At 52.5% G+C, this 19,805-nt stretch overlaps 3 protein-coding genes across 6 annotated transcripts; 2 read left to right on the top strand and 1 right to left on the bottom strand.

The window, feature by feature from the left end:
- Positions 1-10: 10 nt before the first annotated feature.
- Positions 11-8,222, top strand: EIF3I (eukaryotic translation initiation factor 3 subunit I). Its single transcript, XM_060140708.1, has 11 exons — positions 11-81; positions 169-261; positions 1,544-1,631; positions 1,930-1,995; positions 3,150-3,299; positions 3,387-3,514; positions 6,311-6,421; positions 6,529-6,618; positions 6,939-7,012; positions 7,700-7,792; positions 7,922-8,222. Exons 1-11 carry the CDS (start codon positions 79-81, stop codon positions 8,001-8,003), a joined length of 978 nt encoding a protein of 325 aa, XP_059996691.1. The 5' UTR covers positions 11-78; the 3' UTR covers positions 8,004-8,222.
- Positions 4,604-14,515, bottom strand: LOC132514997 (myotubularin-related protein 9-like). Of its 4 annotated transcripts, none has more exons than XM_060140704.1 (12): positions 14,184-14,515; positions 13,894-14,041; positions 13,596-13,721; positions 13,307-13,480; positions 12,600-12,826; positions 11,128-11,289; positions 10,799-10,940; positions 10,497-10,717; positions 8,664-8,815; positions 8,289-8,582; positions 7,277-7,480; positions 4,604-5,262 (listed from the first exon to the last, which is right to left on the bottom strand). In XM_060140704.1, the coding sequence occupies exons 1-10, from the start codon at positions 14,366-14,368 to the stop codon at positions 8,452-8,454; spliced, it is 1,668 nt and encodes a 555-aa protein (XP_059996687.1). In that variant the 5' UTR covers positions 14,369-14,515; the 3' UTR covers positions 4,604-5,262; positions 7,277-7,480; positions 8,289-8,451. The 4 variants fall into 4 exon arrangements, with proteins under 4 accessions (XP_059996687.1, XP_059996689.1, XP_059996690.1 ...); XM_060140706.1 differs by having other exon boundaries at positions 4,604-5,186; XM_060140707.1 differs by having other exon boundaries at positions 13,894-14,002; positions 14,184-14,512.
- Positions 14,516-18,178: 3,663 nt separating this feature from the next.
- FAM167B (family with sequence similarity 167 member B) lies at positions 18,179-19,751 on the top strand. Its single transcript, XM_060142722.1, has 2 exons — positions 18,179-18,642; positions 19,264-19,751. The coding sequence occupies exons 1-2, from the start codon at positions 18,382-18,384 to the stop codon at positions 19,492-19,494; spliced, it is 492 nt and encodes a 163-aa protein (XP_059998705.1). The 5' UTR covers positions 18,179-18,381; the 3' UTR covers positions 19,495-19,751.
- The last annotated feature ends 54 nt before the right edge of the window (positions 19,752-19,805 follow it).

Below are 19,805 nucleotides of genomic sequence, written 5' to 3'. Positions count from 1 at the left end.
AGACCCGTAATCCGGAAGTGGTGCCAAAGCCTCTTCCGGTTCTGTTCGCGTTGCGTTTTTCCTCGCGTCACCGCCGGCATGGTGAGTTCCCATGAATTAGAGTTGTTGCCCTGGGGGTCCGGGCCGGGGCCGATTCTGGGCGCTGACACTCCCGTCCTGTCCCCACAGAAGCCGATCCTGCTGCAGGGCCATGAGCGGTCCATTACGCAGATTAAGTACAACCGCGAGGGAGACCTCCTCTTCACGGTGGCCAAGGACCCGGTGAGCGTCGGCCGGAGGGCGAGCCGCCGGGACAGTGCGGAGGGGGCCCGGGAGGGGGCGAGTTCATTCTGCCGGGGCGAAGGGTGGACAGGCCAGTTTTGCCGCGAGAGAGAACCCAAAGAGCGCCCCATTCTGAGAAGTAGGGAGAGACTATCCCGGGATTAGGAGGGCGAGAACATTAAACCTGGAGAGGTGGGAAAGGACTCAGTTGTTGGTAGAAGGAAGGACTAGCCGGGGAGAAGAAAAGTAAGGGACCTTGTGGAAGGGGAAGGGGGACGAGGGTCAGCTTGCTCAGGGAGCGGAGAGGAGACCATTCTGAGGAAGAACAAAACTATTCTACAAGGATAGGGGAGCAGACCACCTGAAGAAAGGGAAAGTTGATCCTTGGGTGGCGAGGGACACAGAGGCCTTAATGAAGATGTCCCTGGTATCATTTCAGTCAGCCCTTTCCTACCGCTCACTGACTGCAGACAGCCCCTCACAGTGCTGCCTTTTGAGACACCTCCATATGGAGGAAGTTAACTCGAGTGCCTAAAAGTGAGGGCTCTGAAACCAAACAGACCTGATTTGAATCCTGAGTGCTGCGTTCACTAGCAGTGTGACTTTGAGCATGTCGTTTAACCTTTATAAACTTAAAAGTGTCCCTTCTTACAAAATATGGGTAGTAATAGTGCTTCTTTCTGGGATTGTCTTTAAGATTAATGAGATTATTCAAGTAAGGAGCTTAGTGTGTGTGAATGCCTAATTAATGTTAGTCACCTATATTTTAAATTCCTTAGACAGTATTTTATTGGAGCTACCCTTTGAAAAAGGCGTTACTGTCCTGACCATTTTACAGATGGGAAAACTGAAGTTCAGAGGGGAGAAGCACTAATTTTGAGATAATACAGTGAGATAGTAGCAGAGCAGGGATGGGAACCCAAGCTTCCCTACTACCAACTGCTCCCATTTGGACAGAACACCAAAGCTACTGTTTTGCTAGGCTCGCACCTGACTTGACCTTTTATTTTTCTGAGGGTTTAGGAGTCTGGGAAAGGGCCGGTATAGTGGCAAATGGAGACTTTTTGCAAGCCTCCTGACTCCCTTGCTGCTTACCTTTGGGAAGGAGGAGAATCCAGGAGTTGGTCTTTTTACCAGCAACCTGCTGTTTCCCAAGAGATGAGCAGGAGAGGGCAGAATCTGGCCTAGGTAGAGGCTGCTGGGGGCTCCTGGGGCAAAATAGGAGGCCGTTGCTCTGCCTGAGATGCCTATCACCCTGTCATATTGTCATTGACACCTCCAGATTGTCAATGTATGGTACTCTGTGAATGGTGAGAGGCTGGGCACCTATATGGGCCATACCGGAGCTGTGTGGTGTGTGGACGCTGACTGTATCCTTGTCTTTGCTCTGAGTCTGTGCTCCCAGGGTCTGCCAGCAATGGAGAGGCTGCTGACTTGGAGTTGGGAGTCTGGGTTGCTCTTGTGGGTCTAGAGAATGATGCTACCTGCCTCCTTGGTCTGTTCATTGGTTGGGGGAGCATTTAGGACAAGTTCCAGTTCTGGATGAGGAGGTTAGGATGAGAGAAGAAGGAAGGCTCTCTGGTGCTGAACAGGGAGGTGATTCAGTTGGCCTTCCAGGAGGACAAGGGCTTGGGTGAACTCTGTCATGCTTCTTAACACCCTCTTCAGGGGACACCAAGCATGTCCTCACCGGCTCAGCTGACAACAGCTGTCGTCTCTGGGACTGTGAAACAGGTAAGCCTGAATCCTTCACTTTTACAGCAAACAGTGAGGACCTACAGGTTCTGGGTAAATAGAGATAAATCCAGAGATGGTTCTTAGTCTAGGGAAAAAGAGACAGACAAGAAAATAAAGAAGACAGAGGAGAAAAGAGGCATACAGTGAGATATAAGCCATGTTAGAGGAAGCAAAGAGCACTGTGGAAGGCCGGAGGTGGGCAACTGAATGCCTGGAATGGGGGTGGGAACAGCCTGGGAAGGTTTCCCAAAGTAAATATCATATGAGCTGGGGCTTGAAGGATGAGAAAGAGGTCATCGCTCTGGAACATGCAGGAATGAAAGCAGGGCAAGTATCATATCCAAGCCATCTGACCTGGCGGGAGTTCCTGCTTCTTGGGGAATGAAATAGACAGCAGTGGGGAAGCTGAGGCAGGCTAGGGCCAGAACAGGCCTTGAATGCACTCAGGAGCGTGGCTTTGTTCTGTAGGATTTGGCATGCCATGGAGGTCCCTGAGCAGGGAAAAGCGTGTTTAGCTTTAGCAAGCCCAGATAGCAGTGGGGAGCATTGGAGGAACAGACAGAAGACAGGGGAGCCTATTAAGCTGCTGCATTTAGTAAACGTTTACTGGTAATCCAGATCTCCCAGGTCTTTGCTGGGCACTGGGGACACACAGAGAAATTAGAGCAGGACTTTGCTGTGGAAGAGTGCATTCTGAGGCAGAGACAGATAGAATGCAGTCCACTGTGAGTGCCACAGTGGCAGGTGTCTGAGGAGGGACTGTGGGGAGAAGTTAAAAGACTTGAGCCAAAGCACAGCAGTGAGGAAAAAAGTGGGGGAGGGCACTAGAGTCAGTAGTGCAGGAGAAACAGTGCAACGTGACGATAGGCAAGTGTATTTTTTTGTTTGTTTTGCTTTTAAAAAATATTTATTTATTTGGTTGCACCAGCTCCTTAGTTGCAGGACGTGGGCTCCTTAGTTGTGGCATACGAACTCTTAGTTGCAGCATGCATGTGGGATCTAGTTCCCTGACCAGGGATAGAACCCTGGCTCCCTGCATTGGGAGTGCAGAGTCTTATCCACTGTGCCACGAGGGAAATCCCAATAGGCAAGTGTAGAGAGAGTCCTCCCTGCAGTGGGCAAGGGCTAGCCCACACTCTGCCTGTCTCCAGGGAAGCAGCTGGCCCTAGTCAAGACCAATTCAGCAGTCCGGACCTGTGGCTTTGACTTCGGGGGCAACATCATCATGTTCTCCACGGACAAGCAGATGGGCTACCAGTGCTTCGTGAGCTTCTTCGACCTGCGGGATCCGAGCCAGATTGGTGAGCCGGTGCTGGGGTTCAGGACTAGAGTTGAGGTGAAGGGCTCGACTCCAGAGCCCAGGGCCTGACATCTGCTGCCCCACACAGACAACAACGAGCCCTACATGAAGATCCCGTGCAACGACTCCAAGATCACCAGTGCTGTTTGGGGACCCCTTGGCGAGTGCATCATTGCAGGCCATGAGGGCGGAGAGCTCAACCAGTATAGCGCCAAGGTAAGGGGGTGGGTAAGGCCTAAGCCCATCAGAATGATTCTCTATGAGAGGCAGGATAAGCCCAGTGGTTAAGAGGGCTGGATTCACATACAGATTTCACCCCTTTCTCATTATGTGATCTTGGGCATATTACATACCTTCACGGAGCCTATTTATCTGTAAGATGTTTCAAGGATCAGATGACATCAGGTGTTTGAAAAACTTGTCATAGAGTACTCAGGATATGTTACTAATGATCACAGTTAAGCATTCTCCTGCCACTACTGAGTGCCAGGCCCCATGCTAGCCTCTGAGGACAAAGAAGTGAATCAGACACGGGCCCTGCCCCGGGGGAGACAGACTGGCAAACAGCTAGCACGTGGGTCAGATTGTGAGTTTTGCCACCACAGAGGTCTCAGCCAAGTACAGAAAGTGCCCTCTATCACAGAGGAGGTGGCATGTACATTAATCTGTGAAGAATAAATGGAGCTTCAAGCCGGAAGAGAGGAACCAGGACTAGATAGTTTGCGGGTCAGGAGACAAAGGAGTTGTAATTTTCCCTTAGGCAGGAGGTAATCTTCAAATGGTTATGGATGATCAGGTTTTCTCTTTAGAAAACTCTCGCAGGCTAGTTTGGAGAATGGACATAAACTCTAGGCAGTAGTCATGGGGATGTGCACTACCTGACAGTCAGGAGACGTTCAGAGGTGACTGATGAGATGGACCCACAAGAGCAAAGGGTAAAGTCCAGGCTGTCTCAGATTTCAGTTGTGGGTGCCTGGGTTTCTGAAGAATACTGGACTGTAATACCATAAAGGTTAGTCAGTCACTCAACAAGCACTGACTGTGGCCCACTAAAGTACCAGGCCTACCTGCAGGAAGGGAATGGGAACCAAGGGCAAAGACATAAATAACGCTTGATGATAGCAAACAGTGAGCTGATCTGTGCCCCCAGATAGGCCTGACTGCAAAGCTGGTACTTGTTCCCTGAAATGTAAGAGCCAGATACATCCCTACCATGTGTCCAAATTAATGGAGGAGACAGAAATACATTCTTCCCTCAGAATAGGTGAAAGTAACTCAGGAAAGGAAATGACAGTCTTCTGAGGGTCTCTGTTTGAGGCCTAATGCTTGAGGCCTTTTAATCATGTAACAAATGTTTACAGAGCACAGGCCAGGTGCCTGTCATTCAAAGTCAGTTAAGACCCAGTCCCAGTATCCTTACAGTGGCCCTTGACCCGGAGGGCTTTTTTTTTTTTTTTTTTTGGCCATGCCATGCAGCTTGTGGGATGTTAGTTCCCGGACCAGGGATCGGCAGTGACAATGCCAGTGAGAGGCCGAGTCCTAACCACTGGATCGCCAGGGAATTACCCCTGGGGGCTTTTTTTTTTAATTAATTAATTTTATTTATTTATTTTTGGCTGCGTCGGGTCTTCGTTGCTGCGCATGGGCTTTCTCTACCTGTGGAGAGCGGGGGCTACTCTTTGTTGTGGTGCGCGGGCTTCTCATTGCAGTGGCTCCTCTTTGTTGTGGAGCACGGGCTCTAGGCGCTTGGGCTTCAGTAGTTGTGGCACGTGGGCTCATTAGTTGTGGCTCACGGGCTCTAGAGCGCAGGCTCAGTAGTTGTGGTGCACAAGCTTCGTTGCTCCAAGGCATGTGGGATCTTCCTGGACTAGGGCGTGAACCGTGTCCCCTGCATTGGCAGGCAGTTTCTTAACCACTGGGCCACCAGGGAAGTCTGCCCTCAGGGCTTTTAATAATCTTGTTTTCTAGATAGAGAAATTGAGGCACAGAGAAGTTTCATTTGTTTGTTTTTGGCCACGCTGCTTGGCTTGCAGGATCTTAGTTCCCTGCCCAGGGATTGAACCCGGGCCCTTGGCAGTGAAAGCGCAGAATCCTAACCACTGGACTGCCAGGGAACTCCTACAGAGAAGTACTTTTTCTTTTTTTTTTTTTTTTTTTTTGCGGTATGCGGGCCTCTCACTGTTGTGGCCTCTCCCATTGCGGAGCACAGGAGCACAGGCTCCGGATGCGCAGGCTCAGCAGCCATGGCTCACAGGCCCAGCCGCTCCGCGGCATGTGGGATCTTCCCAGACTGGGGCACGAATCCGTGTCCCCTGCATCGGCAGGCGGACTCAACCACTGCACCACCAGGGAAGCCCAGAGAAGTACTTTTAAGGGCAGACTCTAAAACTCTGTACTACATAGTCTAGCAGGTTCTTTTAGTGGGAAGGGAAATCAGGAGATGAGACGGCCTTTTGAAAAGACCTAAGAAAAGGATGGACGAGCAGTGGTCCTCGTGACCTGTGACCAAGACCCTACGAGGGAAGGAGATGCGAGTGGATTCTGCCTCTGACTGGTTTTAGGATCTCCAGTCACATCACCTCTCTGAACCTTAGTTTATTCCTTTTAAATTTTCTGTTAAAATACTTCATAGGATTGTTGTGAGGATTAAAGGAAATAGGTGTTGCTCAGTGCTTAGCACAATGCTTGGCAAATAGTAGCCATTCAATAAATATTTGTTGGAAGGATTAAACGGAAACTTCTCTACTGTTACATGATGATTAATTAATAGGTCTGTAGATTTGTCACCATAAGTGTGTGTTTTCCTAGGTAAACTAGCAGTGTTTACAAAACCTGCACACTTGGGCCAGGTTGGGCTTGGGAGTGGGAGTAAATGTTGATTCAGGGGACACTGAGGCAGCCCCAACCCAGACCCCTCCCCTTCATGGAACAAGAAACAGTCCAGAACCCTGGCTGAGCAGTGGGGTAGTGAGGATCAGGTTGGTCAGAGCCTCACTCTTCTTTCTTTTGCAGTCTGGGGAGGTATTGGTGACTATTAAGGAGCACTCCCGGCAGATCAATGACATCCAGTTATCCAGGGACATGACCATGTTTGTCACTGCATCCAAGGACAACACAGCCAAGGTGAGCCCGGGCAAGGGGTCTGGTGGGGCTGATCCCACCCTCCAGCCTGGCTCTCGACTTCCCCCCAAGAAGGCTCCTTTTACAGATTTCTCCCCTGCTTTCTCTAGCTCTTTGACTCCACAACCCTTGAACACCAGAAGACTTTCCGGACAGAACGTCCCGTCAACTCAGCTGCCCTCTCTCCCAACTATGACCATGTAAGGGACCCCACCCGAGCTTCTTGCTAAAGCCTTGGAATGTTTCCAGGATCTAGTTGTTTGTCTAGCAATTAAGAAAAGATCTCTGGGGGAAAATGGTGTCAGGCAGAGAGGAGATTCTCAGAGCAGCAACAAGGCTGAATGATTGGGAAGCCCCAGGGGACAGGGTAGGAGGTGGCTGAAGGATGTTTGTTCCTTACCCTTAATATATTCCTAATCTGATGTGGGAGATAATTAAAGGCTTATGGGGTGGGGGGAAAAAAACAGAAAATGGATTTGCCTGCCCTTTGGGCCTATCTAGAGTTTCTTCTTCCCTTCAGGTGGTGCTGGGCGGTGGTCAGGAAGCAATGGATGTAACCACCACTTCCACCCGGATTGGCAAGTTCGAGGCCAGGTAAAGGGGGAAGGAGCTCTTCCAAACTGAAACTTCATGAAATGTCTTTCATGATGGACACAAATCATAAAACTAAAGAGACTTTCCTTAATTCATTGGCTGCTAGGAAGTGCAGCCAGATTTGTGGCCCTTCTGTGACAAGTGTATAATATAGCAGTTAAGAGCATGAACTCTTGGGCTCGCTCTGAAGCTCTACACATCACTGTAGTTCTCTGTGCCCAATTACCCTTGACTGTATAATGAAGACAATGATAATATACTTACCTCATAAAACTGTGCAGATTAAATAAATGACTTGGGCTTCCCTGGTGGCGCAGTGGTTGAGAGTCCGCCTGCCGATGCAGGGGACACGGGTTCGTGCCCCGGTCCGGGAAGATTCTACATGCCGCGCGGAGCGCTGCTGAGACTGCGCATCCGGAGCCTGTGCTCCGCAGCGGGAGAGGCCAACGACAGTGAGAGGCCCGCGTACTGCAAAAAAAATAAAATAAAATAAAATAAATGACTTAATAGTTGTTAACCTCTTAGAGCACTGCCCAGCACATAGTAAGGTCCAATCTTCCCCCAACTTTGTCTTGTTCTGTTCACATTCATTTCCCCTTTTCCCAGTTTCCCCACTTTACAGTTTGTGTTTGGGAAGGAGATGGAAAATGAATGCACTGTCACTTCCCACCCCGCTGTCTCCTCCAGGTTCTTCCACTTGGCCTTTGAAGAAGAGTTTGGAAGAATCAAGGGTCACTTTGGACCTATCAACAGTGTTGCCTTCCATCCTGATGGCAAGAGGTAGGGTCCAGTGAAGGGAGCTGAGCTCAGCCCTGGTCTGCCTGCCTCTGCCCCTTTCCCATGCCCTGCCCACTAGGCCTGCCTCCCCCAGGGCAGGCCTCTGACCGGGCCCTGCCTGTCTCTTTCCAGCTACAGCAGCGGTGGAGAAGATGGTTATGTCCGCATCCACTACTTCGACCCACAGTACTTTGAATTTGAGTTTGAGGCTTAAGAAGCTGGATCTCTGGGAATTCCCTGGCCATCCAGTGATTAGGACTCCGAGCTTCCACTGCACACGCACACCACAGCACACCAACACACACACACACACACACACACACACACACACACACACACACACACGCCGGATCTCCATATGGGCCAGGTTCACAGAAGGCTTTGGACTCTGAGAAATAAATTAGTTTGGAAATAAATGGTTTCTGGTCAGAAATTTCGTCAGTTTCAACACTTTCCCTTCTCAGTGATGCCCCAGCAAGCTCATACCAATCATGGATACCTTTATTATTTGGACCTTCTCCCTACACTTTGGACACTTCAAACCTGGAACTTCAGTATTATGGGCTAGGCTGGGTTGCAGGCACCGTCATTCAAGGTCCAAAGGTGCTGAGGGGCCTGGAGAAGTTTCAGGAACATCTCAACCACCATCCAAGGACCAATACTTAGGGTTGGGGCTCAGAGGCTGAATCTGTTGGCTGAGAGCCTTCTGTCTTCTGATCTGTTGCTATTTGCCACACCTTCTCCCATGCTACCTCTGAAGGCTCAGGTGGATGGGTCCAGCGCAGAAACAGGCCTGAGGAAGAGGAGGAGGACAGGTAAGGAAGCTGAGCAGAGGGGAGAACTCCCCCAGGGAGGAGGAGGGAGAGGGGGTCACCTTGCCACAGTCGCAGGCTCTGGGGCTCCACAGAGGGCCAGATGGCCAAGGGATTGGGGACGTAGAGCGGGTTCCGGAGTTTTCGTTGCTCTTTTGGCTGATTGAGCCCAGACCACAAGGAGTGTGTTCGAGTTCTCACTTCACACAGGCATCTGGAGGGGGTGAGAGAGTGAGCTTCCAGACTCAGCTATGCCCTCTGGGACTCCAGGTGAGGGCGCTGGTTAGTAGGGTGACAGCTCCCCCAGGGCAGTGATACCCTCTCCCGCAGATGACAGTAGCTAGTCAGATCCTGAACTGGGCACTACAATAAAGCCGGAACAAGACAAAGTCCTAGTTCTTAAGGAGTTCTGCTTAGCTTTGCTTTGAAAGGATCAGGGAAGGCTAATTAAGAGTGTGCCATTTGAGCTGGGTCTAGCAGCAACAGTTCACCAGGTGTGCAAAAACATGGAAATACTTAGGGGGAACTGCAGGAGCAAAAGCAAGAAAGTGGGAAAGGGCCCAAGGTGAATATTGATAGGTCTAGACTGATGAGTTTAAAAAAAAAGGATGAAAGTGGAGATAATAAGAGCAGTGAGGAAGCTGTTCCAGTGGTCCACGTGGAAAGGAAAGTCTGGATTAGGGTAGTAGGAGGGGCCTTGGACAGGAAAGGACTAAGCTAAGAAATTCTTAGTAGAGGGACTTCCCTGGTGGCGCAATGGTTAGGACTCCGTGCTCTCAATGCAAGGGGCCCAGGTTCGATCCCTGGTCAGGGAACTAGATCCCACATACATGCCACAACTAAGAGTTCGCATGCCACAACTAGAGCCGGCGAGCCGCAACTAAGACCTGGCGCAACCAAATAAATATTTTAAAAAAATAAATTCTTAGAAGAAAAGCTAAATATGAAGGATGGGGGAGAGGGAGGTAAAAATAAGTTTCTAACCTGAATGATAAGCAGAGTTAGTAAAAACAACATGGTGGAGAGGAGGCCACTGGGCAACAAAAGATAACTAAATATGAGCTCTACCTTCTTAGCAGTGAACCTTCCCTCCCCTCATCTCAGTCTGATGAGAGAAAGATGGCTAATGGGAGCTCATTGGTGGCATATGCAACAAGCCAACCAAATAATAAAAATGACTACCACTCGTGTGCCCACTGTGTGCCAGGCACTGTGCTAAGCACTTTCCATATTTTAACTCAGCTAATCCTCACACATGCCCCCACCCCACCTCTAGGCTATTGTGACTATTACGATTCTTTGCTTGCTACTGATGAAACAGATTCAGGGTTGCTTTTGATCGCCCAGCAGGTGAGTGGTGAAGCCAGAATTTGAGCCCAAACAATTTGACTCAGCATTCAACCTCTACTCTATTGCTTCACTAGAATCAACCCTGCAAAGTGGTAGAGAGCCCCAGAAATGACTTTGGCAGCAACTTTCCCCTTCAGTCTTTGTTTTTAAGCTAGGAGTGCACTTGTTCTTGGCTATGGACAGAGTGGGGGGTAGGTCTGAAGGATTGGCCATAGACCCATTTATTTCGGGCTTTGCATAAGTTAGGGGGAAGTGTGAGCTCTGGAGGTAGGATAGGAGAGGACCCTCCGAGTTTTTCTAAGAGAGAAACTCGTTTGAAAGGGAAAGATGTCTTTTTTTTTTGGCTGCGCCTTGCAGCTTGCGGGATCTTAGTTCCCCAACCAGGGATCGAACCGGGCCCCAGCAGTGAAAGCGCCAAGTCCTAACCATGGTCCACTAGCAAATTCCCGAAGATGTCTTCTAAGAAAGTAGGCTGCCAATGCAGCAGGTACCCACCCCTGTCCTGTGCCTGCCCTTTGACCCACCTTGACACCCCCTTAGCTCACCTCTCCTTTTCACTGTTGCAGAGGAAGGTGCCGAAAGGGGAGGCATAGGAGTGATCAAACAGCGCCAACAGCATCCCCTCCCCAAACTCCAGCGACAGCGGGAACTGGCGGCCCAGCTGCCACACGCAATCCAGGAAGAGGAGAAAGATGGGTGCCTCGTGCTTGGGGCGGGTGTGGGAGAAGGCCGAGTGAGCACAGCGCAGCTGGAAGGGGTGGCCGGCCTGGGGAGGGGGCAGAGCGATGGGCACAAGGAAGTGGAGATTCTGGATGGAGGGCTAGGGCTGGGCTGGGCGGCCACTTACCTGGATCCACTCTCGCTCTATCAGTTCCTGGAATCCAGCCATGGTTCGGCTCAAGGGGTCTAGGATGAGTTGGGCCAGTGAAGTCACTAGCAGGGTGCTGTCCGTGCCTTCGGCCCCATGCACCAGGATGCAGGCCCCTTCCCTGTGGGCCCAGGGCTTATCAGCAGTGGCCTGTCCTTCCCTGCCTGGGGTAGCCAGGCCAGGAATAGAAAGGGCCCATTTGAAACCTGTATTTGCTTACTGAGATGTGGTTTTGTGCCCAGACATTGAGAGCCCTGCCCACCCTGCCCTCTTCTCTTTCTTGTAGGGCGGCGAGGGGGGGCCCTTACCACTCCATGCCCTGGGCTGCTAGGCAGGCTGTGCTTAGTGCCTCCTTCACATGTGACAGCCAGCGGCAGCCATCTAGTCGACTAAGCCAGCGGTCCATGCTCTGCTCCGGGTCCCCACAGGCTTCCATCAGGCGCACGAAGCTCTCCTGTAAGGGCCGCCCCCTGCACAAGTGGGAGTCTGGTCATCCCTTCTCCAGCCCAAGCTCTGGTGAGCATAGCCTAGGAACAAATGCTCCAGACCAGTGAGGGAGACATAGAGCCCTCAGAGGAGCCCACCTGACAAGAGGGACACAGGGTCCTTTGGAGAGCCCACCTAATCTGATGGAAGTGTTTCCCCAAACTTGAGGAGACCCAAGACCCTTTGGGGAGACCTAGTCTGTTGGGGAAGCATAGCAATGCCTGGGGAGGGGTCACATAGCCCCCTGGAGAAACAGAATGCCCTGGGAAACCCCAATTTGATGAAGGTGTCACAGTACCCTTGATGTACCCTAGTCTGATGGGAGCAACACAGTACCCCCTGGGGAGAACCAGTCTGACGAGAAACACAATACTCCTGAGATTCTGGTATCTGCTCCTACTTCCCAGGAACTGTTCTGCTCTAGATCACCAGTAACCTCCTGCCAGAAAATCTAATTGAGACTTTTTCAGGCTTGTTTAAAAGCTTTCAGTGGCTCCCCACTGCCTTTAGGATAAGCTCTGAGCTCATAATCATGGCATTCAAGACCTTTGCTCTGGCCCCTGTCACCCCTTTAGCCTCTCTACCTCCATCTCTCTTTCCCTGCCTCCACATCACACTCCTCACTCCCACCTCACCGAAGTGCTTGCAGTTCCAAAACAACAAATGACTAGGCTCCCTGCTCCTGCACACCTGCAGTGCCTTCACCTGTTCTCAGGGAAGCTTTCTTAGGATGACCTATTCTAACAGAGGGGCACCTCTTCTGTGCTGCTACTTATCACACTGAATTCTAATTGCCCGTTTACTGCTGATCTTCCAACCATGTCTGGGCTGGCCACCATCTCAGCCTCTGTGCTGGGTCAATGTTGGCCGGATCAATGAATAAACAGAGTTTTATATTCTGGATAGGGGAGCAGTCCAATCTCAAAGCACAAAAGTCCCTCAGGACCTTCTCTTGGTTCTACCAGCACCTGGAGACAGAGGGAGCAGATAACAACTGTGCGGGTACAGCCCTCAAGGGCAGGGCTGGGACCAGTGCAGTGTGTGTGTGTGTGGTGAGGTTGTTCCTGGAAGAGAAATTTCAGTTCAATGTAAAGAAGTGCTTTTTCTACCCAGGCAGAGTTGGGGTGCCTAGAGAGGAATGAGCTCTGTCAGTGGGGACATGCCTACCTGGCAGGATGGCTACCAGGAAAGACCTAACAGTCCTGGAAGTTCCTACAAGACCGCCCTCCCCCTGCCCCCATCCGTGAAGAGTCCTGCACGAAAGAACCTAGGAGAGGATGGGAAGACCCCTTACCTCTCCAGGGGCCGGTGCAGCCGTTTCCAGCCCGGGTAGGCGGCCTTGGCCTCGGTGCCGCCGCCAGTCATGCGGGCCTGTTTGGCGGCCTGGGCCGAGCGCGTGTCCACGATGAAGCCCCGGGCCCCCGGGCGAGCCTCCGCCAGCACAGCTCGCAGCAGCTCCTCGTCCTCAGCGCAACGCAGCTTCTGGGGCCCGGTCAGGGGCTGGCTGGAACGTAGGAGCACCTGCGGACAGGGACTCAGCTCGGAAACTGTACCCACCAGGCCCCGGTTCAGGGACTTCGCTCAGGGGATCCCTAGGCCGGGTTTACACACTGGAGCGGGTCTAGAGCTGTATGGGGCGTGGGTTGGGGGGGTAGCCCAGGAGCCCTGGGAGCGTCGGACCGGGTCTGGGTGGGTTGTGGCCAGAGGAGGGAGGGACCCGCTGGGTAGAACGTGGGCGGGTCATGGGTTGACAAAAGAGGGACAAGGCTTCAGTGGGCCCAGACCAGCCGGAGGTGGGGCCAGAGATTGGCGAGACTCGGAAACCAGGGAGAGGGGCGGGGTCAGGATCAATGAAGGCAGGGTTGAGCTGAGTGGGCGGGGCCAGAATAGGGCCGGAGCCCGGGCCGAAGCCGGGCAACCAACAGGCCGGCCAGTGTAGAGAAGAGCCAAGAGGGACGCAGAGGGTCCTAGCGGCGGGCTCTGGGGAGGGGTGGGGCTCACGGTTCCGCGGGGAGCGTGGTAGTAGCTGAGCACAGGGAAGCGGCCTCCCTGGCGGAAGCGGGCGCTGCGCGCCAGGGCATCGTCGTCCACGGCGCGAGGCACGATTACCGCGCGGGGGTAACTGGGGCACAAGCTGAAGTCCTCGTTCGCCTCGCTCAGCCGCCACGCTCTGGTCTGCGGCACAGGGAGGGGCGAAGACCAGGTCTAGGGCACACAGTGAGTGCCCTGTCCCCGCTCCCCTTCCAGACCCGGCTCTCCCACATCCCCAGGCCCCCACGACTGCGCCGACCTCGCGAGCTATTCGCTTGTAGTAGCGTTCTGGTGGGTGGAAGTGCCAGGCTTCGCCCAATCTCAAGCCCTTAGGACGGTAGAAGAACGGAAAGGAGGTGATGACCGATTCCAGGGAGGACAGCGCCTGGGGAACGAAGGCAAGGGATCTGGGAAAGGTCGGAATCCAGCCCTCCGCTCCGCAGCTCCCGCCTCTCCACGCACTCCAGAACACCCTGCATCCGCGATAACGCTGGATGCTGAGTCCCCTTGTTACGGGATAGGGTAGCTTAAGTGCCCCTGGTGCAACCCTGGCGTACCTCAATGGAGCGGGCGATGTCCAGCGTCGCTTCCACGCCCTCTATGTCCAGCTGCAGCACTCGCAGGTCCTTACAGCGCAGCGTGATGGTGCCGGCGTCACCCGCGACCCTGGGGATGGATAAACTTAGGCTTAATGTCCCCTGACCTCTACCAGAGGGGAGGAGAAAGGAGTTTCTTAGGATTGTACGTTATGCAGGGGGGGCACCAGCTCCAACTGCGCTTGCCCTTCCCCCTCTCCCTGCGGAGCCATGCGTTCCCAGACTACGGGGATGTCCCCGCCACGTCTCACCGCTTCTCGATGGAGTCGACACTACGCAACAGCAGCAGCCACAGGTCTGGAGTCGCCTGGGGTCCTGGCGACAGCAGCAGGTGGTGGCCGGTGACGCAAAGCGTGCCGCGCAGCGGGGGCATCTCCGGGCCCCGCAGGAGCTCGGCTTGGGCCTGGCCCGTACGGATCAGCTCCGAGAACTCCATTCCTCCAGCGGTGGGCCTGGGACCCGGCAGAAGGACAGACTCTAGGAGCGTCAGGCGGGGTGAGCGCGGGCTCCGAAAGGGACAGGAACTGGCTGGGCAGCTGGCGACGCCGGCAGGACAGCTGTTAAGGAGGCCCCTTGGAGGAAGGGATCGCACAGTTTCACAGGAATTTCTCCCTCCTATTTCCAGCACTTCTTAGTGAAGACCCCGGGGTTAGAACCTGTTAAGGAAACCTCAATTTCACCATCTGTGAAATGGGGAGAATATTCTTGTTAAAGCCATTTACCTCCTGCCTGGGTCGCAGGAGGCACTCACATTTTTGGTTTTTTTAACTGTGGGGTGCTGGCACTCTCACCGATTAAAAAAAAATAAAGAAAAATACGGTCTCTTCTCCTGTACCCTGGTGGAAGAGGTGGAAAGGGTGGATGTGAAACTGGGAACTGTCTGCATCCCCCCTACATCGGAGGCTGGGTGGGGGAAATCCCTTGGTCCACCTTAAATGCAAGCAGCTGTGTAGCAGGCACCCCTCCCCCACCACAGCTGGAAGTCCCTGCCTGAGGGCGCCCTCTATGGGGGCCACTTCTGGTATAGTTCTGCCCTGAGGAGCTCCATCCCTCATCACTCCATCCTTTGCCCAAACATGAATTGCCTGTACACTGAGCTGGGCCCTACACTGGGTGTTGGGACCCAAGAATGGCTGAGGAAAGTTCTGTTCACAGGATTTTCAGTCTGGCAAGAGACACACTTAAGCTGGTAAATTACTAGAGTTTAAGTCTATTTGCTGGAGGACCCATCCATCCAAGTATTCTTTTATTTCTTAAACACTGATGACTATACTGTGTTAAGTGCTGATTACTAAGAAAAATAAGATGTACTCCTGCCTTTAAAGAGCCTTCTGGTCTACTAGGTTCCAGGCTTCTGTGTATGTGCAAAAGCCTTCCATCAAATAATGGAATCATAGGTGCCCCCCCATAATATAACATAAAGTTGGAACTGCTCTATGAAAGGAACCAGACATAAAAGAGTATAAATTATAAAATTCCAGTCCAGCAGCATCAGCTGGGATGGAAATTCGTTAGAAATGCAAATTATTGGGCCCTACCCCAAACACACTGAATCTGAAGCTTTGGGAATGGGGCAATCTACTTTAACAAGTTTTCCAGATGATTCTGATCCATGCTAAAGATTGAGAACCGGGACTTCCCTGGTGGAGCAGTGGTTAAGAATCTGCCTGACAACACAGGGGACACGGGTTCGAGCCCTGGTCCGGGAAGATCCCACATGCCGTGGAGCAACTAAGCCCATGCACCACAACTACTGAGCCTGCGCTCTAGGGCCCTCAAACCACATCTACTGAGCCCATGTGCCACAACTACTGAAGCCCATGCGCCTAGAGCCCATGCTCCGTAACAGAGAAGCCACCGCAATGGGAAGCCTGCGCACCGCAACGAAGAGTAGCCCTGGCTCACCGCACTAGAGAAAGCCCGCGTGCAGCAACAAAGACCCAACGCAGCCAAAAATAAATTAAAAAAAAAAAAAAGATTGAGAACCACTAGAAAGTATACAAAAAGGCAAAACTAATCTATGCTGTCAAATTAGGGTAGTATTACTGAAACCAAGTCCCCCTAAAACCAAGATTCCTTACTGAGTTTATGATTAATCTCTCTATCTAAAACTTTACTCTCTTTTATGTCCCCTCTGACTTCAATCCTGTGCTAAATGAACACTAATCAACCAGAGTCAGGGACTTCCCTGGTGGTCCAGTGGTTAAGACTCTGTGCTTCCAGGCTTCCCTGGTGGCGCAGTGGTTAAGAATCTGCCCGCCAATTCAGGGGACACAGGTTCGAGCCCTGGTCTGGGAATATCCCACATGCTGCAGAGCAACTAAGCCTGTGCACCACAACTGCTGAGCCTGCACTCTAGAGCCCACGTACCACAACTACTGAAGCCCGCGTGCCCAGTGCCCGTGCTCCACAACAAAGAGAAGCCACTGCAATGAGAAGCCTGCACACCACAACAACTAGAGAAATCCCGTGCCCGCAGCAATGAAGACCCAACACAGCCAAAAATAAAATAAATAGAATAAAAAAAAAAGACTCCACACTTCCACTGTAGGAAGCACGGGTTCCATCACTGGTAGGGAACTAAAATCCCACGTGCCTTGTGGCATGGCCAAAAAAACAAAAACAAACAAACACAGAGTCAGAAGTCTAAAATTGCTGCTGTCAATAACATCATTAATGTACTGAAACTGCTATTCTAGATATCATCATTAACATACAAATTCAAGTTGTTTCTCTAAGACAAGATGAGGTAACAGCTCATCAGCCCCTAGCTGTGGACCCCTGGCCAGATAATCATAAACCAGAGACATTCTGACTCCTGAAACAACGATTAAGAAATGTCACAGGGGCTTCCCTGGTGGCGCAGTGGTTGAGAGTCCGCCTGCCGATGCAGGGGACACGGGTTCGCGCCCCGGTCCGGGAGGATCCCACGTGCCGCGGAGTGGCTGGGCCCGTGAGCCATGGCCGCTGGGCCTGCGTGTCCGGAGCCTGTGCTCTGCAACGGGAGAGGCCACAACAGTGAGAGGCCCGCGTACCGCAAAAAAAAAAAAAAAAAAAAGAAAAAGAGAAAGAGAAAAAAGAAATGTCACAGAAACGATTACGAAATGTCACAGAAACGTCACAACATGATGGCTAATCTCAGCCTCTTTGTTCTTCCCCTGTTTTTTGTTTGTTATTTTGGGGGTTTTTTTTGGTCACACCACGCGGCATGCAGAACTTCCCCCACCAGAGATTGAACCTGTGCCTGCTGCCGTGGAAGCGTGGAGTCTTCACCACTGGACAACCAGGGAAGTCTGGTTCTTCCCCTTTTTTATTTTTTTACTTTATTTTTTATTTATTAAAAAATTGTTTTTCTTCCCCTTTTTTAAAAAAACCCCAACATTCAAAGACCAAGTTGGAGTGGAGCTGAGGCTTGGCTTTTATTCCCCTGCTTGGCTCCCTGCAATAAACCCTTACTTTGCTGCAAACACCCTGTCAGAGCTTGGCTTTTTGCGCTGCAGGCATATGAGCAAGCCCTATGCTTGGTTACATTACCCTTAGGAGAGTTGTGATAGGCCAGGAGCACAAAAGAGGCTTCCTGGATGATAGTAATACTCCTTTGCTTGATCTAGGTACCACTTACATAAGTGTGTTCAGTTTGGGAGAATTCAGCAAGCCATGTATTTATGACATGTAAATTTTTCTGTGTGTGTTATATTTCAATACAAAGTTTTAAAAAGGGAACCGTTCTGGTTGAAGCCCTGGGAGGGGCAGGGAGAGGAAGGTCTAGGAGGCCATCCACAGCTGTGCCCTTACCCTGCACACAGTCCTTGAGGGATTTCCAAGGGAACCAAAAGTTCCTTAGAATATAGCTTGAAATCATTGATCTGTCCCAACAGAGAGTCAGTGACTTGTCCAAGGTCCCACAGATCTAGCACCAGAACCCAGTTCTCCTGACTCCTGAGCCAGGGATCTGGACACTATTCCTTTCCTGAAGGGCCAGTGTCATAAGTGAGGACAGGGGGCAGCTTGTCAGCCTCCTATCCCCTCCCCAATCCCTTAACTTGGGTCTTGGGAAGAGGGCCAAGACTCTGGTGTGGATGATGCTTTTCTTATCCTGGAGCAACTTCCTTTCTGGGAACTGGGTGTCTCCTTCTGGGCAAAGACAATAAATTTTATCCAAGGGGCCAGAGGAGCAGGGCTTCTCCTGCCCCCACCCGGACAGGCATCACGTGGCTCCCGGGTTAGCAGTGTAGGAAAATCCCAGCCCTTGCACACTCAGCCTCCCACACCCATCTACCTACCCACCCCGACACACTCAAGCCTCCCTGACCCACCTTGAACATTCACCAGCGCACACTCCCTGCACATTTCTTTCACCCTCAGCTTCTGCCATCTCTTCCTGGGTAATACTGCCAGGCTTCCCTTAATCCCAGAGCTTCAGACTTGCCCTGTCCCTCATCCCCAGCCATGTCCATGGAGCCACTGAAATTCCAGGCAGTGGGTGAAGAAGATGAGGAGGATGAAGAAGAAGAGAGCCTGGACTCTGTAAAGGCGCTGACGGCCAAGCTGCAGCTGCAGACACGGCGGCCCTCATATCTGGAGTGGACGGCCCAGGTCCAGAGCCAGGCCTGGCGCAGGGCCCAAGCCAGACCCGAGCCCGGGGGACCTGGGACCATTTGCGGCTTCGACTCAATGGACTCTGCCCTTGAGTGGCTCCGACGGGAGCTGGTGAGTCTGGTGGGGAGGGCAGCCTTGCAGAGGGCCTTGAGGGCAGTCCTTAGGGCACAAGACACTGGTATGGGGAGGGGATGAGAATGACCCTGCCTCTAGCAAATGCCCACTCCTGTGGCTTTGTCCCAGGGCTGAGGAGCCAGGCATGGACTTGTGCAGTGTTTTATTCAGGGAGCCTTGCTGAAGAAGGAGTCCATCCAATCTACTGACCTTGTGGTCCTGTGGCTCAGGGGACAGAGTCTGCCCTTGTGGGGCAACCAGTTATAGCTGGGGAAGGCATGGCCTCCCATACTCTGGGAATTGCTATACCCCAAAGATACAAAGGAGGTACTGACCACGCTGTACAAGAGGCCAGTGTTGAATAGGTGGTTCAATCCAATATGTGCAAATATAAAAATGTCCAGCCTCTAAATTGGAGATTCCATTTAGTTGATCTAGGATTGGGCCCCAGGTACCTGTATTTGTTTAGCTTGGTTTTAGAGCAAGATCTATGAGATGGGATGGATAGAGCTGGGGTGTGAGGGTGTGGGGAGGACATAGCCAGTGCAGAGACCCAGGGTGTTGACCAGGAGGGAAAAATGGGAGGTTCAGCAGGCTCACGCCCCCTCTCGGCCGCAGCGGGAGATGCAGGCACAGGACCGGCAGCTGGCAGGGCAGCTGCTTCGGCTGCGGGCCCAGCTGCACCGACTGAAGGTGGACCAAGTCTGTCACCTGCACCAAGAGCTGCTGAACGAGGCCGAGATGGAGCTGGAGCTGGAGCCGGGAGCCGGCCTGGCCCTGGCCCCGCCACTGCGGCACCTGGGCCTCACGCGCATGAACATCAGCGCCCGGCGCTTCACCCTCTGCTGAGGGGCACCCGCGTGCCTGCCTCGCCACCCGCTACCCATTCCCCAGCCCACCTGGGAAGAAGGAAAGGAGGGGTGCCCCAGAGGAGCCAGCACCTGGAGACCGGTGGGGGAAGAGTCCGGGAGATGCTCAGAGCTCTGGGAGCTTAAAGCCCCTGCATCCTGTTGCCCCTGCTGCCCCAGATGGGGGAGGGGGGACGGTGTGGAGGAAGGGGAGGAGTTCACAGACTCCCAGGCTTCTCAATAAACCTCTGCTTCCCATCAAGGTCTCTGCAGTCATTTATTCAGGCCCAAGGTGGCTGTGGTTGCTGGGAC

This window comes from Lagenorhynchus albirostris, chromosome 2 (assembly GCF_949774975.1).
Source record: "Lagenorhynchus albirostris chromosome 2, mLagAlb1.1, whole genome shotgun sequence".
In the NCBI taxonomy this organism is placed as follows: Eukaryota; Metazoa; Chordata; class Mammalia; order Artiodactyla; family Delphinidae; genus Lagenorhynchus; species Lagenorhynchus albirostris.
This window is presented reverse-complemented; position numbering and strand designations above follow the sequence as displayed.